The sequence below is a fragment of the Eschrichtius robustus genome, chromosome 11 (assembly GCF_028021215.1).
Source record: "Eschrichtius robustus isolate mEscRob2 chromosome 11, mEscRob2.pri, whole genome shotgun sequence".
Taxonomy (NCBI): Eukaryota; Metazoa; Chordata; class Mammalia; order Artiodactyla; family Eschrichtiidae; genus Eschrichtius; species Eschrichtius robustus.
In genome coordinates this window covers 35866806-35882503 of record NC_090834.1, presented here as the reverse complement: position 1 = coordinate 35882503, position 15698 = coordinate 35866806, and the positions used below count along the sequence as shown (strand labels likewise).

At 37.8% G+C, this 15698-nt stretch overlaps 1 protein-coding gene across 1 annotated transcript in view; it reads left to right on the top strand.

The window, feature by feature from the left end:
- The window catches only part of ARHGAP42 (Rho GTPase activating protein 42), a 281271-nt gene that overhangs the window by 235927 nt on the left and 29646 nt on the right, over nucleotides 1–15698 (top strand). The window contains exon 12 of the mRNA XM_068554521.1: nucleotides 102–141. Within this exon, the coding sequence (XP_068410622.1) occupies nucleotides 102–141 (40 nt within the window). The remainder of the gene's footprint in view (nucleotides 1–101; nucleotides 142–15698) is intronic.

Below are 15698 nucleotides of genomic sequence, written 5' to 3'. Positions count from 1 at the left end.
AAGACACTCCCTTTGTGTATCATTGTACCAATATCGCCCTGGTAATCTTCTGTGCTGGGTCATTAATTGCAAGTAACTCACTGACTTCCTTTGTTTTTTAGATTTATACTCTGCCTGCGATTATTAGCAAGAAAGAAGAAAGTAAGTCATTTTAATAATTATTTCAAATGTTATCACATAGTTTTTTTTTTTTTTAGTTGAAGTACCATAACATATTAGTTTCAGGTGTACAACATAGTAATTTAATCTTTGTATACGCTGTGAAGTGATTAGTGCAATAAGTCTAGTACCATCTGTCACCATACAGTTGTCCCCCTTCACCCATTTCACCCACCCTCCAACTCCCTTCCCTTCTGATAACCATGAATCTGTTCTCTATATCTGAGTTTGGTTTCATTTTCTTTGTTTGTTTGTTTTGTTTTGTATATTCCACATATAAGTAAAATCATATGGTATTTGTCTTTCTCTGACTTATTTCACTTAGCATAATGCCTTTGAGGTCCCTCCATGTTCTTGCAAATGACAAAGTTTCCTTTTTTATGGCTGAGTAGTAGTCCACTGTGTGTATATAGCATGTCTTCTTTATCCAGTCCTCCACCAATGGAAATTTAGGTTATATCCATATCTTGGCTCTTGTAAATAATGCTACAATGAACATAGCAGTGGATATATCTTTTTGAATTAGTGTTTTCATTTTCTTTGGATAAATACCCAGAAGTAGAATAGCTGGATCATATGGTATCTCTGTTCTTAAACTTCGAAGTACCTTTGTACCATTTTCAATAGTGGCTGCACCAATATACTTTCCCACCAATAGTGTACAAAGTTTCTCTTCTCTCCACATCCTCTACAAAACTTGTTATTTCTTGTCTTTTTGATGATGGCCATTATAGCAGATGGGAGGTGATATTTCATTGCGGTTTTGATTTGCATTTCTCTGATGATTAGTGGTGTTGAACATCTTTTCATGTGCCTGTGGGCCATCTGTATGTGTTTTGGAAAAAATATCTACATAGATCCTCTGCCCATTTTTTAATCAAATTGTTTTTCGCTATTGAGTTGTTTGAATTCTTTATATATTTTGGATATTAACTCCTTATCATATATGATTTGCAAATATTTTCTCCCATTCAGTCGGTCACCACTACATTTTGCTGATGGTTTCCTTTGCTGTGCAGAAGCTTCTCCGTTTGATGTGGTCCCACTTGTTTATTTTTGGTTTTGTTGCCTTTGCTTTTGGGGTCAGATTCAAAAATTCCATGCCAACACTGATAGCAAGGAGCTTATTGCCTATGTTTTCTTCTAAAAGTTTTATGGATTCAGGACTATTTTAAGTTTTAATCCATTTTGAGTTGATTTTTGTGTGTGGAATAAGATAGTGGTCAAGATTCATTTATTTGCATGTGTCTGTCCAGTTTTCCCAGCACCATTTATTGAAGAGACTGTCATTTTCCCACTGTATATTCATGACTCCTTTGTCATAAATTATTTGTTCATATATATGTGGGTTTATTTCTGGGCCCTCTACTCTGTTCCATTGATTTATGCATCTGTTTTTATGCCAATACCATACTGTATTGATTACTATAACTTTATAGTTTAGTTTGAAATCAGGGAGTTTGATACCTCCAGCGTTTTTTTTTTTTTTTTTTGTCTTTTTTTTTTGGTTTGTTTTTCTCATGATTTCTTTTGTCTATTCAGGGTCTTTCATTGTTCCATACAATTTTAGAATTATTAGTTCTACTTCTGTGGTAAATGATAGGGATCGCATTGAATCCGCAGATTGCCTTGGGTAGTACGGTCATTTTAATGATATTCATTTTTCCAATTCATAAGCATGGTATACCCTTCCATTTGTTTGTGTCATCTTATCATCAGTGTCTTAGAGTTTTCAATGTACATCTTTCACCTCCTTGGTTAAATTTATTACTGGGTATTTTACTCTTTTTGATGCAGTTGTAAATGGGATTGTTTTCTTAGTTACCTTTTCTGATATTTTGTAATTAGTGTATAAAAATGCAACAGATTTCTGTATATTGATTTTGTATCCTGCAACTTTACTGAATTCATTTATTAGTTCTAAGAGGTTTCTTTGGTGGAGTCTATAGTTTGTTTTCTCTATACAGTATCATGTCATCTGCAAATAGTGACATTTTTTCTTCTTCCTTTCCAATTGGGATTCCTTTTATTTCTTTTTTTTTAGCCTAATTTCTGTGTCTAGGACTTCCAATATTATGTTGAATAAAAGTAGTGAGAGTGGGCATCCTTCTGTAGTTCCTAATCTTAAAGGAAAAGCTTTCAGCTTTTCACCATTGAATATGATATTGCCTGTGGACTTGTCATATATGGCCTTTATTATGTCACTGTATGTTCCCTCTATACCCACTGTGTTGAGAGTTTTTATCATAATTGGAAGTTGAATTTTGTCAAATGCTTTCTCTGCATCTATGGAAATGATCATATGATTTTTATCCTTCATTTTGTAAATGTATGTATCATGTTTATTGATTTGTGGATGTTGAACTAGCCTTGCATCCTTGGAATAAGTCTCACTTGATCATGTTGTATGATTCTTTTTATATATTGTTGAATTCAGTTTGCTAATATTTTGTTGAAGATTTTTACATCTATTTTCATCAGGGGTATTGACCTATAATTTTCTTTTTTTGTGGTGCCCTTGTCTGATTTTGTTATCAGGATAATGCTGGCCTCATAAAATGAGTTTGGAAATGTTCCCTCTTCTTCAATTTTTGGATGAGTTTGAGAAGATAGGTATTTAATCTTTGGATGTTTGATAGAATCCATGAGTGACACTCTCTGATCCTGTACTTTTGTTTGTTGGGATTTTTTTGCCATCTCTTTACTAATAATCAGTCTATTCAAATATTTTATTTCTTTATAATTAAGTCTTGGAAGATGATATGTTTCTATATTCTAGGTTATCCAATTTGTTGGCATATAATTGTTCTTAGTAGTCTCTCATGATCCTTTGTATTTCTCTGGTATCGGTTGTAATTTCTCCTCTTTCATTTTCGACTTTACTTATTTGAGCCCTCTCTCTTTTATTCTTGGTTAGTCTAGCTAAAGATTTGTCCATTTTGTTTATCTTTTCGAAGAACTAGCTCTTGGTTTCATTGATTTTTTAAATATTTTTTTAGTCTCTGTTTTATTTATTTTCACACTGATCTTTATTTCCTTCCTTCTACTACCTTTGGACTTCATTCTTCTTTTTCTACTTACTTTAGGTTTAAAGTTAGACTGTTTGAGATTTGTCTTTTTTCTTTAGGTAGGCCTGTATTGCTGTAAACTTCCCTCTTACAACTGCTTTTGCGTTGTCCCATAGATTTTGGAATGTTGTATTTCCATTTTCATTGTTCATATTATTTATTGATTTCCACTCGGATTTCTTCATTGACCCATTGGTTGTTCAGTAGCATGTTATTTAATGTCCACGTATTTGTGATTTTTCCAGTTTTCTTCTTGTAGGTCTAGTTTCGTACCATTGTGGTTGTAAAAGATGTTTTATATGATTTCAGTCTTCTTAAATTTATTGAGATTTGTTTTGTGGCATAAAATGCACTTGAGAAGAATGTGTATTCTGCTGCTTTTGGACAGTATGTTCTATACGTGTCTATTAAGTATATCTGGTCTAATATGCTGTTTAAGGCCAGTGTTTCCTTATTTTCTGTCTGGATGATCTGTCCATTGATGGTAGTAGGGTGTTAAAGTCCCCTACTATTATTGTATTGCTGTCAGGTTCTCCCCTTAGGTCTGGTAATGTCTGCTTTCTATATTAAGGTGCTCCTATGTTGTTTCATATATATTTTAAAATGTTATAACCTCTTTTTGGATTGAATCCTTTATCATTCTGTAATGCCCTTCTTTGTCTTTTATTACAGTTGTTGTTTTAAAGTCTGTTTTGTCTGATATAAGTATAGCTACACCAGTTTTCCTTTTGTTTTTGTTTTGTTTCCTTTTCTTTTTTCATCCCTTCACCTTCAGCCTGCTTGTGTCCTTAGATCTGAACTGAATCTCTTGTAGGCAACATATAATTGTGTCTTGTTTTTTAATCCATTCAGCCACTCTATGGCTTTTGATTGGAGAATTTTGTCCATTTAAATTTAAAGTAGTTATTAACAAGTATGTACTTATTGCCATTTTGCAACTTGTTTTCTGGCTGCTTTTATAGTTCTTCTCTGTTCCTTTCTTTCTTTCCTTGCTCTCTTCCTTTGTGGTTTGATGACTTTCTTTCATGTTGTGTATAGATTTCTTTCTCATTATCTTTAGTGTATCTACTGTAAGTTTTTGGTTTGTGGTTTCCATGAGGTTCATATATAGAAAAACTACGTGTGTGTGTGTGTGTGTGTATAGTACTCTGTTATAAGCTGATAGCAACTTGAGTTTGGACACATTCTAAAAACTGTACATTTTTACTTCTCCCCCCCTCATTTTATGTTTTTGATGTTATATTAACATCTTTTTTCTGTATTCCTTAATTATTGTAGTTACAGTTAACTTTACTACTTTTGTCTTTTAACCTTTATACTAGCTTTATAAATGGTTAATCCACTAACTTTACTATATATTTGCCTTTACCCATGAGATTTTGACTTTTTTATGTTTTCATGTTACTATTTAATACCCTTTTTTTTTGTCTTGAAGAAGTCCCTTTAACATTTCTTGTAAGGCAGATTTAGTGTTGATGATCTCCTTTAGCTTTTGCTTCTGTAGAAAACTCTTTATCCCTCTTCGGTTCTGAATGATAACCTTGCCTGTAGAATACGTTTGGTTGAAAGTTTTTTCTTTTCAACACTTTGAATATAGTGTGCCATTCCCTTCTGGACTTTAAATTTTCTGCTGAAAGATCAGCTGTTAATCTTATGGGGCTTCCTTTATTACGTAGCAAGTTGTTTTTCTCTTGCTTCTTTTATGATTCTCTCCTTGTCTTTAACTTTTGACATTTTAATTATAATGTGCTTGTTTTGGATCTCTTTGGGTTCGTCTTATTTGGAATTCTCTGTGCTTCCTAGACTTCAATGTCTGTCTCTTTCCCCCAGTTAGGGATTTTTTTTTAGCCATTATTTCTTCAAATAAATGTTCTTCCCCTTTTTCTCTCTATTCTCCTTCTGGGACCCCTACAATGAGAATGTCATTCCTCTTGATGTTGCACCATAGGTCTCTTAAGTAATCTTTTTTTTTTTTTCCTTCTGATCTGTTAAGATGAATTCCACTGTCCTGTCTTCCAGGTTGCTGATCCTTTCTGCTTCATCTAGTCTGCTATTGAAAACCTCTAGTGTATTTTTCTTTTCAGTTACAGTATTCTTCAGCTCTGTGATTTATTTTTGGTACTTACTTTTATTTTCTATCTCTTTGTGGAAGTTCTCATTGTGTTCATCTTTTCTTCCAAGAGATCAGTGAGCATCTCTATGTCCATTACTTTAAACTCTTTAGCAGGTAAATTACCTCCATTTCAGCAAGGTTTTTTTTTTCCTGGATTTTTATCTTTTCTTTTGTTTGGGACATATTCCTCTGTTTTCTCATTTTGCTTATCTCTCTGTGTTTGTTTCTACATATTAGGCAATACAGTTACCTCTCCCAGTCTTGAAGGAGTGGCCCTGTGTAGGAGATGAACCTGATTTTTCAACCCTGCCCTAACTGTTTGTTGTCTCTGGAACATTTGTAATTATCTAAGTGTTTAATTTTTTTCTTGATAAGTCCCAGAGGTTGTGCCAAGACCTATCAGTGTTCCAACGGGAGGGATCTAATACCACACCTAGTTTCAGGCTGTTTGGAATGAAGACCCTCAGGTAGCAGCTTTTAAAGAACACATGTATATATAGTATTGTGTGACCATGGTTGTAACTCCCTACTGGCCTCAAGACCAGGTGATTTGGAGGTGTCCCCTTGGTGACAGTTGCAAAAGACAGGGCTCCAAATGAGTGCATAAACTCCTCTCTGGAAGGTACAGGTGATCTGTCACGAGGCCAAGGGATAGTGCAAAGATGGCATCCCCCAGTCTGTATTCCCCGAGAGCTCCTCCATAGCTTCTAGGTGTGTGGTAAACTTGAAGCCTTCCCCTCAGGCTTAAGCTCTGGGACAAGTAAATAGGGCTTTTTCACAAGAAGTCTGGGGATGTGTTTCAGTATGCTGTCACTGTCTTAGGGGTGGTTCCATACTATGAACTGTCTCCTCAATTATTTCAGAGCCATAAGGCCCAGAAATGCAAGCCTCCCTGGACACCATAGCCAGGTGCTCAAGGGCTGTCTTGCACGTGGAATGCATGTGCCTGCTGGCTTCATGGGCCACAGGAGAGCCTGGGGTGGGACTGCTGGCTGCCGTGGTGCTGCAGAAGCACATGATGGTCACAGTGAGGCTGATCTTGGGTGGCCTCAGCCTGCAGCAACTTGAAGCAGAATTTCGGTTGGCCAACCAGAGATTGATGTCAGGCCATGGCAGTGAGAGTGCTGAATCCTAGCCACTAGACCATGAGGGACAGTGGCCAGTGACAAGGCCCCTGGCCTTGAATTCCCACAAAGAAACAGAAAGTAGTGAAACAAGTAAAGTGTTTATTAGGAGGAAAAAAGGTACATGTGAATAGACTCAGGCTGACTCAGAGAGAGTCACACCCTCGTGGTAGTTTGAATCACTTATATGGGGCATTTCTTCTGGCCAATCATCTTGCTTTGCCTGGCTCTGAATCCGTATTTGGTTTATCTCAAGGTCCTCCCATGTGTGCGCGCACATCTCTTAGCCAAGATGGATTCTAGCGAAGAGGCCTATGGGTAGGTTGACATCACTTACTATGGAGTGACACCCCCTCCCTTTTGACCTCCGAGGAGCCTTTCTGTGCATGTATAGTCAGGATGGTCTCCTTGACTTCAAGAATGAAGAATATGTGGTCTCTTTATTTCTCATTGGGGCAGGGCTCAGCTTCTCCTCCCTCCCGTTATTGTCTTCATCTTGGAGTATCTGTCCATAGAGGACAAACTCCAGCTGCTCAGCATGGGGCCCATCTATCTCCTGCCTCAAGGCCACAGGAACACATGGGGGCAGTGTGAGATAACGGGCTGCAGCAGAACTACAGGGACACGTGAGGGTGGGGTAAGCCCCCCTGGCTTCAGTGGGACCAGAGGAGAGCACGGAAGCAAGTCAGGTCCTTTAACTCTTGCTGTGTGGAGTGAGAGCACAAAAATGTTGCTCACCAGCACCTCTGTCCCAGGAGAAAGTCCCAAAGACCCTTTAATCTTAGCTAATGAATCTCCTTCATGTATGGTCTAGGAGCTTTTCAAACTTGGTTTTGCACTGGGTCCTGAGGTGAATGAGTCTGCACGTGAGCCCTTTAAGGGCAAACTTTTCTGTCCCCACATCCTTTTGTTGGTTTTCAAAGCCAAAAGTATTGGGCACTCATCTCTCCAGTGCAGGTTGTAAGTGTTGGGGTACCTGATGTGGGGCACGAACCCCTAGCTCCTCAGGGAGAAGTTCCATATTTATGAGATCCCTTGTGCTTGTGGGTTGCTGTGCCAGAGGTGAGGTTTTCGGTGAGACTGCGCTTCTGACTCTCCTACCCATCTTGATGTGGTCCTTTTATCCTTTGTTGTGGAGGTGATGTTTAGCTAGTGTTCAGGTCTTTTTCAGATCCATATGTAGTTGTAGATTTGGTGTGTCTATGGGAGGAGGTGAATTCAGGATCTTCGTATGCTGGCATCTTAACCCAACCCCCACCATGTAGTTATTTTTATCACAGAGGTATTATGTGATATTAAAAGTTAACGCTGGAAAAATCATAGTAGTACACCTTTGATCTGATGGTACTCAGCAAATTTGAAATTTTCATTCAGAGTTTCTCATGTTAAAACCACTAACTACTGGGCTTTATAGTAACCAAAATTATTTTATTTATTTGGTGTTCATTACTTATAAGTATGTACCCTGCTTTATCCCAGAAAGAGATTGGAGGCAATTGATATTTAGTTTGATTTTTTTTTAATGGCAATAGAGGGTTTCTTTATCTTATTTTCTCTGCTCCAATTTACAAAACTGAAGATATGAACACTGCTAATTTTAGGAGATTGTGCCCAAGATTGTGAAGTATAAGACATTGTCATAACACATGGAATATGTAGGAAAACATGTTGTGGCTGTATTATTACTGAATTTGTGTCAAACCATTCTGAATGAACACATTTTATGTATTTTCCATCATATTCTGAATCCTTTTTACTCATCTGCCACCTTTAATCCTTGGTTAGTTTAGGGTATCTTCATATGTAATCTACATAGTCAAATTATTTGACATTTAAAGTCAAATTTTATATGTTTCTAAGGTTATGTGTATATCCTTTAAAGCACTTTCAAATTTTATTTAACTCAATTGACTTTCATGATGTCTAAATTTATTTTTAAAACAGCCTTAATAAGCCTGACTTTTGGATTGTTATTAAAATACAAGTTAGAATGGAGTAATGATAAAAACTGGGAAAGCACTCATTTGAAAGTAATAAATATTGAGTGTATGCAAAAACCTATCATTTTATCTGGATGAAATTCTTCCTAGTGATTAATTTCAGAAATTATCAAAAGAAAATGCATGATTTAAAATACCTTTAATGTTAAAGAGTTAAAATAATATTTCCAGTTTTTATTCTTGTGTTCCTTTCTTTTTTGCCAATCAGAGTGATTAGTATAAAATCTTTCATTGCCCACTTTTATCTAATCAGGGAAACATTAACCAACCGATAAGAGGTTTGTAAGTACTGAATGTTCATTCTAAACAATTACCTAAAAAGTAATCTGTTGTGTAATTTGCATTTGAGTAGAGTTTGAAATGTGTTTTCTAACATTGGTTTCATTGTTCATATCCAGTATAAAGATAGTCCTTTCAAATTCAAATGAACCTACTCAAGGACAAATCCTTCCTGAAAAACAAATGAATATATATATGATATTGAATAGAGCTTTTGAATGGGGATGTGGTCAAGTCAATCAGAATATATTTGATACTTAAGGCACCTTGGAACTAGGGTTTTTATCATAACTAGGTAATTTGAGTGAGAAAGTTATCAAATGTTCTTACGCTGTGATGGAGGGAGTTTGTGCTTCTTGTAGTAAAGACTCACTCTTCTGGAAATCAGCTTTCCTGTAGTCTCAGGCACCTGAAACATCATTGTGCCACCATGTGTAATTATAAATTGATACGTGTTTCAGAGAAATAGATGTCTGAGAGTCCGTGTGTTTGTATGATTTATCACATTCTGGCTCTTGATATGATGTTTCAGTTTTCCACCTAGTTCCCTGAACTCCTGGTGACAGATTCCATCTCTTCTCCATAGTTCTCCATGCAGGCCTTCCCTGAGATGTGTGCTCAGCGCATATTTGCTCTTATTCTTACTCAGTGCCACTGGGCTTTTATTGCCCAGGGGGAGATTTTGATCATGAAAAGAATCTTTAAATTACCTTTGCTCTATTAATAGGTAGTACTTGAAGTTATAAATCTTAAACCTATTTTTGGGGTTTATTTTTATTATTTTGTCTTAAGCCATAATGTTTCTTTAATCCTATTTTTAATCAACATACAGCTCTTATTTATAAATGTACTAATTTTAAAAGTAAGTCATTTTCACTTCTTTATTTTTCCATAAATTTGATAAAATTCTCCCACTTATACATTTAATCAATCAAGCTTCTACAGACATGTCAAATTATAAATACAAAACTAGTAAATTTCATTCTCTCAAACTCAACACCCTAATGGGACAAATTTGTGATTCTGGCAAAATATAATCTTCCTAAACACTAGGCATCTTTTGTAGTCTAGTAAATTTGCTTATAAATGCAGAAAATAACATCTTTTTAAGTATTCTAAACGTTCTAAGAAGTTACATGTGAAATTGCGTAGTCATTTCAAAAGGTCTTGCTACATTGGTATAAAGCCAAGTTATCCAAAATAACACTTGTTTTGGGTTGTTTTTACACATTCTTGGAGATTCATATTTGCTTACCTGAACAGAATCAGTACTCTGTTTTAAAAGTCAAGACTATGGCATATGCCGCCAATAAAAGAAACTCTGACTAGTAGAGGCACAGGATTGATTGCACCTTCTACAACTAAGCTCCTCCTTGCTGTGGGGTGGACTTTTTGGTGTTGCCAATTTGCGTGAGGGAGGCTTTCTAAACATTTTCAATCCAACATGCAATGAAGTGCCTTTCCAAGTCCTCAGAATTTAATCTTTTTGCATATAATTTTGAGCAATCTACTATATCAAGGCCTAAAATTTATTAATGGACTTTTGAATCTCTTCCTCAGGCTGTAATTTTACCCCTTTCTCTTTTATCATGTGTCTTATCAGCCACTATTTTTCCAGTGATTTAATGACTCCTAGGACATATCTTTATGCTAAACAGTATTCCAGATTCAAGCACTTGATCCTATTAAGAGTAGCATCATGTTTTCTTCCTAGTAATAGGTCCAGAATTTTATTTGTTTCAGCTCAAAATTATATGCCAGTGATTGTGAAGTTCTCAAACCTCTTTCTCTGATCTTGAGTAAATCATGCGAGTTCATCATGTTATGAGTTCAGCAGCTTGTGTCTTCTTTATGTTTGCCCCTTCCACCATTTTTCTATACATCATTTTGTTTTCTGACATCTATGTCCCTTTTTGACCCTTGACTCTCCTCCGAGGTGGCGTTATGTCAATTTTAGTCTGTAACTTCTCTCGCAGTTGGTATTTGAAACCAATACCAGCCTTGATTCATTTGCCATCTTGAGAAGTGCTTCTTTATAGCCTTGGTAATTCAGATGGATTCCACTTATCTTAAATTATTCCTGTTATCCTTTGGAAACTCAGTTTTGCTGGGCATGTGTGTTTTTGAACTGCGGAAGATAACAGCCAAGCTTAGGATGGTAAAATATAAAACTCAGATAAAAAACTGCTTTGAATGTCAGCAATTGGGAGTAGTCATGTGTCTGTGCTTTCACTGAAAACCCTAAAAGCAACAGACAGTCGAAGAACTATCTAGTGTCCTAAAATAGGGCCATACTGTGAATATACAGAGAACATATGCTGTTCAATGGAGAGTGAAACTATGCTGTGACTGTAATGAGACTCTTTACAAGCCTAACCTGAAAAAGTCTCCCTACTTTGTGGTTACTCTTAATTTACCATTTTCAGAATCTAGATGCTGTAAATGAGACTAGCATAATTTAGTAGAGAAGGAAGATTTGACTCATCTTTATGAAAAAAGCATCAAGTTAAAAAGCTAGAGCATTGGTCAGTTACAGGATATTAAATCCACAGATACTTTTCTGGTTGTAAAATATACCACAGTATACTTTTCTTGAAATTATAAGAGTTTGGGAATGGATTTATTTTGAGAGTACTTACTACACAGATTATCACTCAATTAAGATTAGAACTAAAAAAAAAAAAAAAAAAAAAAAGAAAGATTAGAACTAAACTGTTCCTCAAGCCGTGCCATTGAAAATATAATTCCGCCATTTGAGCTCATTTTTCAAAGAAGCAAATTATCTGTCTTGAGACACCTTTTCTGTCATGAGACTTTCATCATGGGACCAGTTGTTAACAGGGACAGAGGCAGTTGCCTTTTTTCCTAGGCTTGCTTTCTCTGGCATTGTCTCTTGGTGCCCTGAGCCTTGTCCCCACTCACACATACATTTGATTTGGTGGCTTTTCAGCTGGTCCCTCTACCCTAGGTCTGGAGAAATTGGGAATTGCGAAAGGAAAGGTTTCTAGTTCTCATTCTCTCATGCAATTCAGTTCAGCGATACTCCATTTTGGAACTACTTTATTCCAATCATTGTGAATAAGAAAAAGGAAGTTCTTTCAAATGATGTTTCTGCTATTAAAAGTCACTACTCGGCTGTGTAGTGGTAAAGTCTCCTAACATTCAGTTCTCATGTACAAAATCAAAGGGATTGGACTAGAAGATAATTTTATAATTTCCCAACAACTCCAGATCTCTACCACTCTGTGTTTCAGTGGCTTTTCCCATGTGTGCCCAGGGAATGTATTCTCTCCAGCAACAAACAGAAAAAGTGAACTCATTCTTATCCTTGGCAAGCGCCATCTGTCACAAATGTTTTGGCACTTCCTACTGCTATTTAGATAGTTCAGTTCTTCTCCCCAAGGCCACTGAGCAAATACAGTTCTGTTTCCATCACTGAGACCCAGGAAGAGGGTCAGAGCTCAAGTCTTCTTCATGGGCAGAGCAGAAAGAGAAAATAGTTTGGGCCGGGGCTGTGGAGAGTTAACCGCTACCTTTAGGGAAAAGAGAAAATGTCCTGTGGGAACCACAAACGCCATTAAATGCACTCATCTTCTTTTCCTGTTTCTTTCAAGCCATGTATAGTATGATATTAGTTGTCTGTGATAGGGGCCTTTTAATCTGAAATGGCAGACTAGAAATGTGAACTGGAAATTAAAGACAAGTGCTGCTTTGTTTTGTCAACCCTGAGAATGTATTGTAAGGCCAAGTAGATTACATCTGTAAGGACATGCTGGGTTTTTAATTACTAGGAAATTGAAGGTACAAGGACTTTTGCTTTGTTAGCTGCATGGAAAGCAATTCTTTCTTTTTTTTCTCCTCATGGCTTTTTGAATTCGGTTGAGAGTAATAGCTTTTGTGCTGCTAAACTGCCTTATGGAAACTTTACTTGAGTTTCAATATAAATTTTAGCCCTGAATAGTTGCCAGAGGGAAATAGTAATGTTTCAACTTAACTTTTGATTGACTAAGTTAAGTTCTTTACATTAGCCAATCTTCCTCTTTACCCCCAAAGGCCAGGTATCATTAATATTGTAGGATTTCAATTCCTGGGAATTTGTGGTAGTTGTATTCTGCATACCCCTCTGGTCCTCTCTATGGAGAGATACTGGGCTGGGGTAAGAGCCCTGGAGAGGAGTTGACAAAAGCAACTCCTGTTAGCTGATAAGCTCTAACCCTTGTAGAAGCCAGAGAGGGTACTTGAGCAAGCCAGCTACAAACCAATAACTAGCCAGCTATAGATCAGTAAGCACGTGTTGGCTGCCTGCTCTGGGCCAGGCACTGAGCCCTGATTCAGTAGTTCGTACTTCAGACAGATGGATATGCTCCCCTCTCTACCGCTGCAGCAGGAGTACTTGCCCTCCACTAAAGAAAGAATCAGGATAAATTATCAGCTCTTAATGGTGTGATTTTATTTAGTAAGAACCCCTTCCACTGACTTCTCATTTGAACATTAAGGAGTTCCCAGTTTTTCTTTTTTAAGCTATAGAGACCTATTTTTGCTGAATTTTCATTAGCACTAGCATACTAAGTGTAGTAACCCCTTCATGACTTTGGAAGGTGGAAAGGTTTCCTTTACCAAATGTGTTTGTCTCTGACTTCCCTCAGAAGCACCACTCCTTGTGACTTCCTCCTCCATCACTCACTGGGAGACAGAGGGTGTTAAAGCCTGTTTAAGCCATATCACCTTCTTCTCCTCAGACCTCAGCAGAAACTGCTGAGTGCTTGCATGAAGGCACCGTTGATCAGTAGTTTGTAAGGCAGCCATGAACGGGTGCTGCCTTTTTATATGAATTGACAAATGAGTAGCCAGAAACTCGGATAAATACCAGATAAGCGAGGAAAAGCGAAGTGTGTGGGATTGGCTTTATTCCATTTAGTCCTTTTTGCCATAGCAATCTGTTTAAGTTACACATGATTAAATCAGAACTGGCCAGGGTATGCTGTGGTCTCAGAGACTTAACCACAATAAACGTTCATCTCTTGAACATGCGATATGTCCATTCAGGTCAGCTGTGATCTTCTTATACATAATTTTTACTCTAAAACCCAAGCTCGTGTAGTACCTTCTCTCTGTAACAGTGATGATCTTGTACCAGAGGGGGGAAAAAAAATGGCAGGCTTGCACAATACATACCAGCTCTTCCTAGCTGATGGATAATGACATTTGTGACTTCCATTCATATTTTGTTGGCTAGTGCATATCATATGACCAAGTCTGTCTTAGAGGGAGCTAAGAAACATAATCTTCCTGAAGGAAGGAGCAGCAAATATGAGTGAAGTAATCCCAGGCTACTACAGTTCCGTTCCAATGAGAGGATGTGTTTGTTCATTGTGATTATTGACGTTTAATGAGAGTATAGGGACATATATCTGAATATCCAACTTGTTGTCTCTTCAGTGGTCAGCTAGATTCACAGGGCCTGAGTGGTTTATGCCTGATCTCCATTTTTTTAAAGAAATAGATCATTGTGGGCTTCCCTGGTGGTGCAGGGATTAAGAATCCCCCTGCCAATGCAGGGGACACGGGTTCGATCCCTGGTCCGGGAAGATCCCACATGCCACGGAGCAACTAAGCCCGTGCGCCACAACTACTGAGCCTGCGCTCTAGAGCCCGCGAGCCACAACTGCTGAGGCCCGAATGCCACAACAACTGAAGCCCGCACGCCTAGAGCCCGTGCTCCGCAACACGAGAAGACACCACAATGAGAAGTCCGTGCACCACAACGAAGCTTACACCCTGCTCACCACAACTAGAGAAAGCCCACGTGCAGCAACAAAGACCCAACGCAGCCAAAAATAAATAAATAAATAAATAAATTTATAGTAAAAGAAAAAAATAGATAATTGCCCTGGCCTCAAATATTTTGAAAATAAGTAATATAGTATGCCTCTGAAAAACAACACTTCTGGCAGATAGTACCTCAAGCCCCCATGACTTCAGCCAGGCCCGAAGAATACATGTGATTGACATGTGTAGATTTTATATTCTCCTCTAGCCAATAATGATGATGACGATGATAACAGCCAACACTTCTGCAGCACTTACTATATTCCAAGTACTATTCTAGGAGCGTTGCAAATGTTAACATATTTCATCTGTGAATAGCCCTGTGAAGACAATACTACTATTATCCTTACTGTATAGAAGAGGAAACTGAGGATGAGAGAGATTAAAACTGTGTCCAGTAATACAGCTGCGAAATGGGAGAGTAAATACTGTCTCTTTCATCTGGTTAGTACTAGTGGCTGACCCTTTTTTTTTTTTTTAGGATTGTTTGAAAGCCTAAATTTTTTTTTTTTTTTTAAAGGAACTCCTTTATTTATTTATTTATTTATTTATTTTTGGCTGTGTTGGGTCTTCGTTTCTGTGCGAGGGCTTTCTCTAGTTGCGGCAAGTGGGGGCCACTCTTCATCGCGGTGCGCGGGCCTCTCACTATCGCAGCCTCTCTTGTTGCGGAGCACAGGCTCCAGACGCGCAGGCTCAGTAGTTTGTGGCTCACAGACCCAGTTGCTCCGCGGCATGTGGGATCTTCCCAGACCAGGGCTCGAACCCGTGTCCCCTGCATTGGCAGGCAGATTCTCAACCACTGCGCCACCAGGGAAGCCCCCCCCTTTTTTTTTTTTACCGTTTCTTCTTCTGTTTCTCAGTGATGTGTGGATAGGAGCACATGGGGAAGGAAACTAGCATCTGATTAGGTTTGTTCCATTGTTTTCCACTCTTCAGTGCTTCATGTGGATTTTGTCTTCATCTTACTACAGCCCTTTAACATAGGTATTGTTACTTCCCTCATTTTATAGATGAAAGAACTAGAGTTCATAAAAGTTAATAGGCACACTTCTATCCACACAGCAGTAAATAGTAGAGCTGAGATCCATCCCAGGTTTGCCTGGCTCTAAGCAAAGCTGGGTGCTAC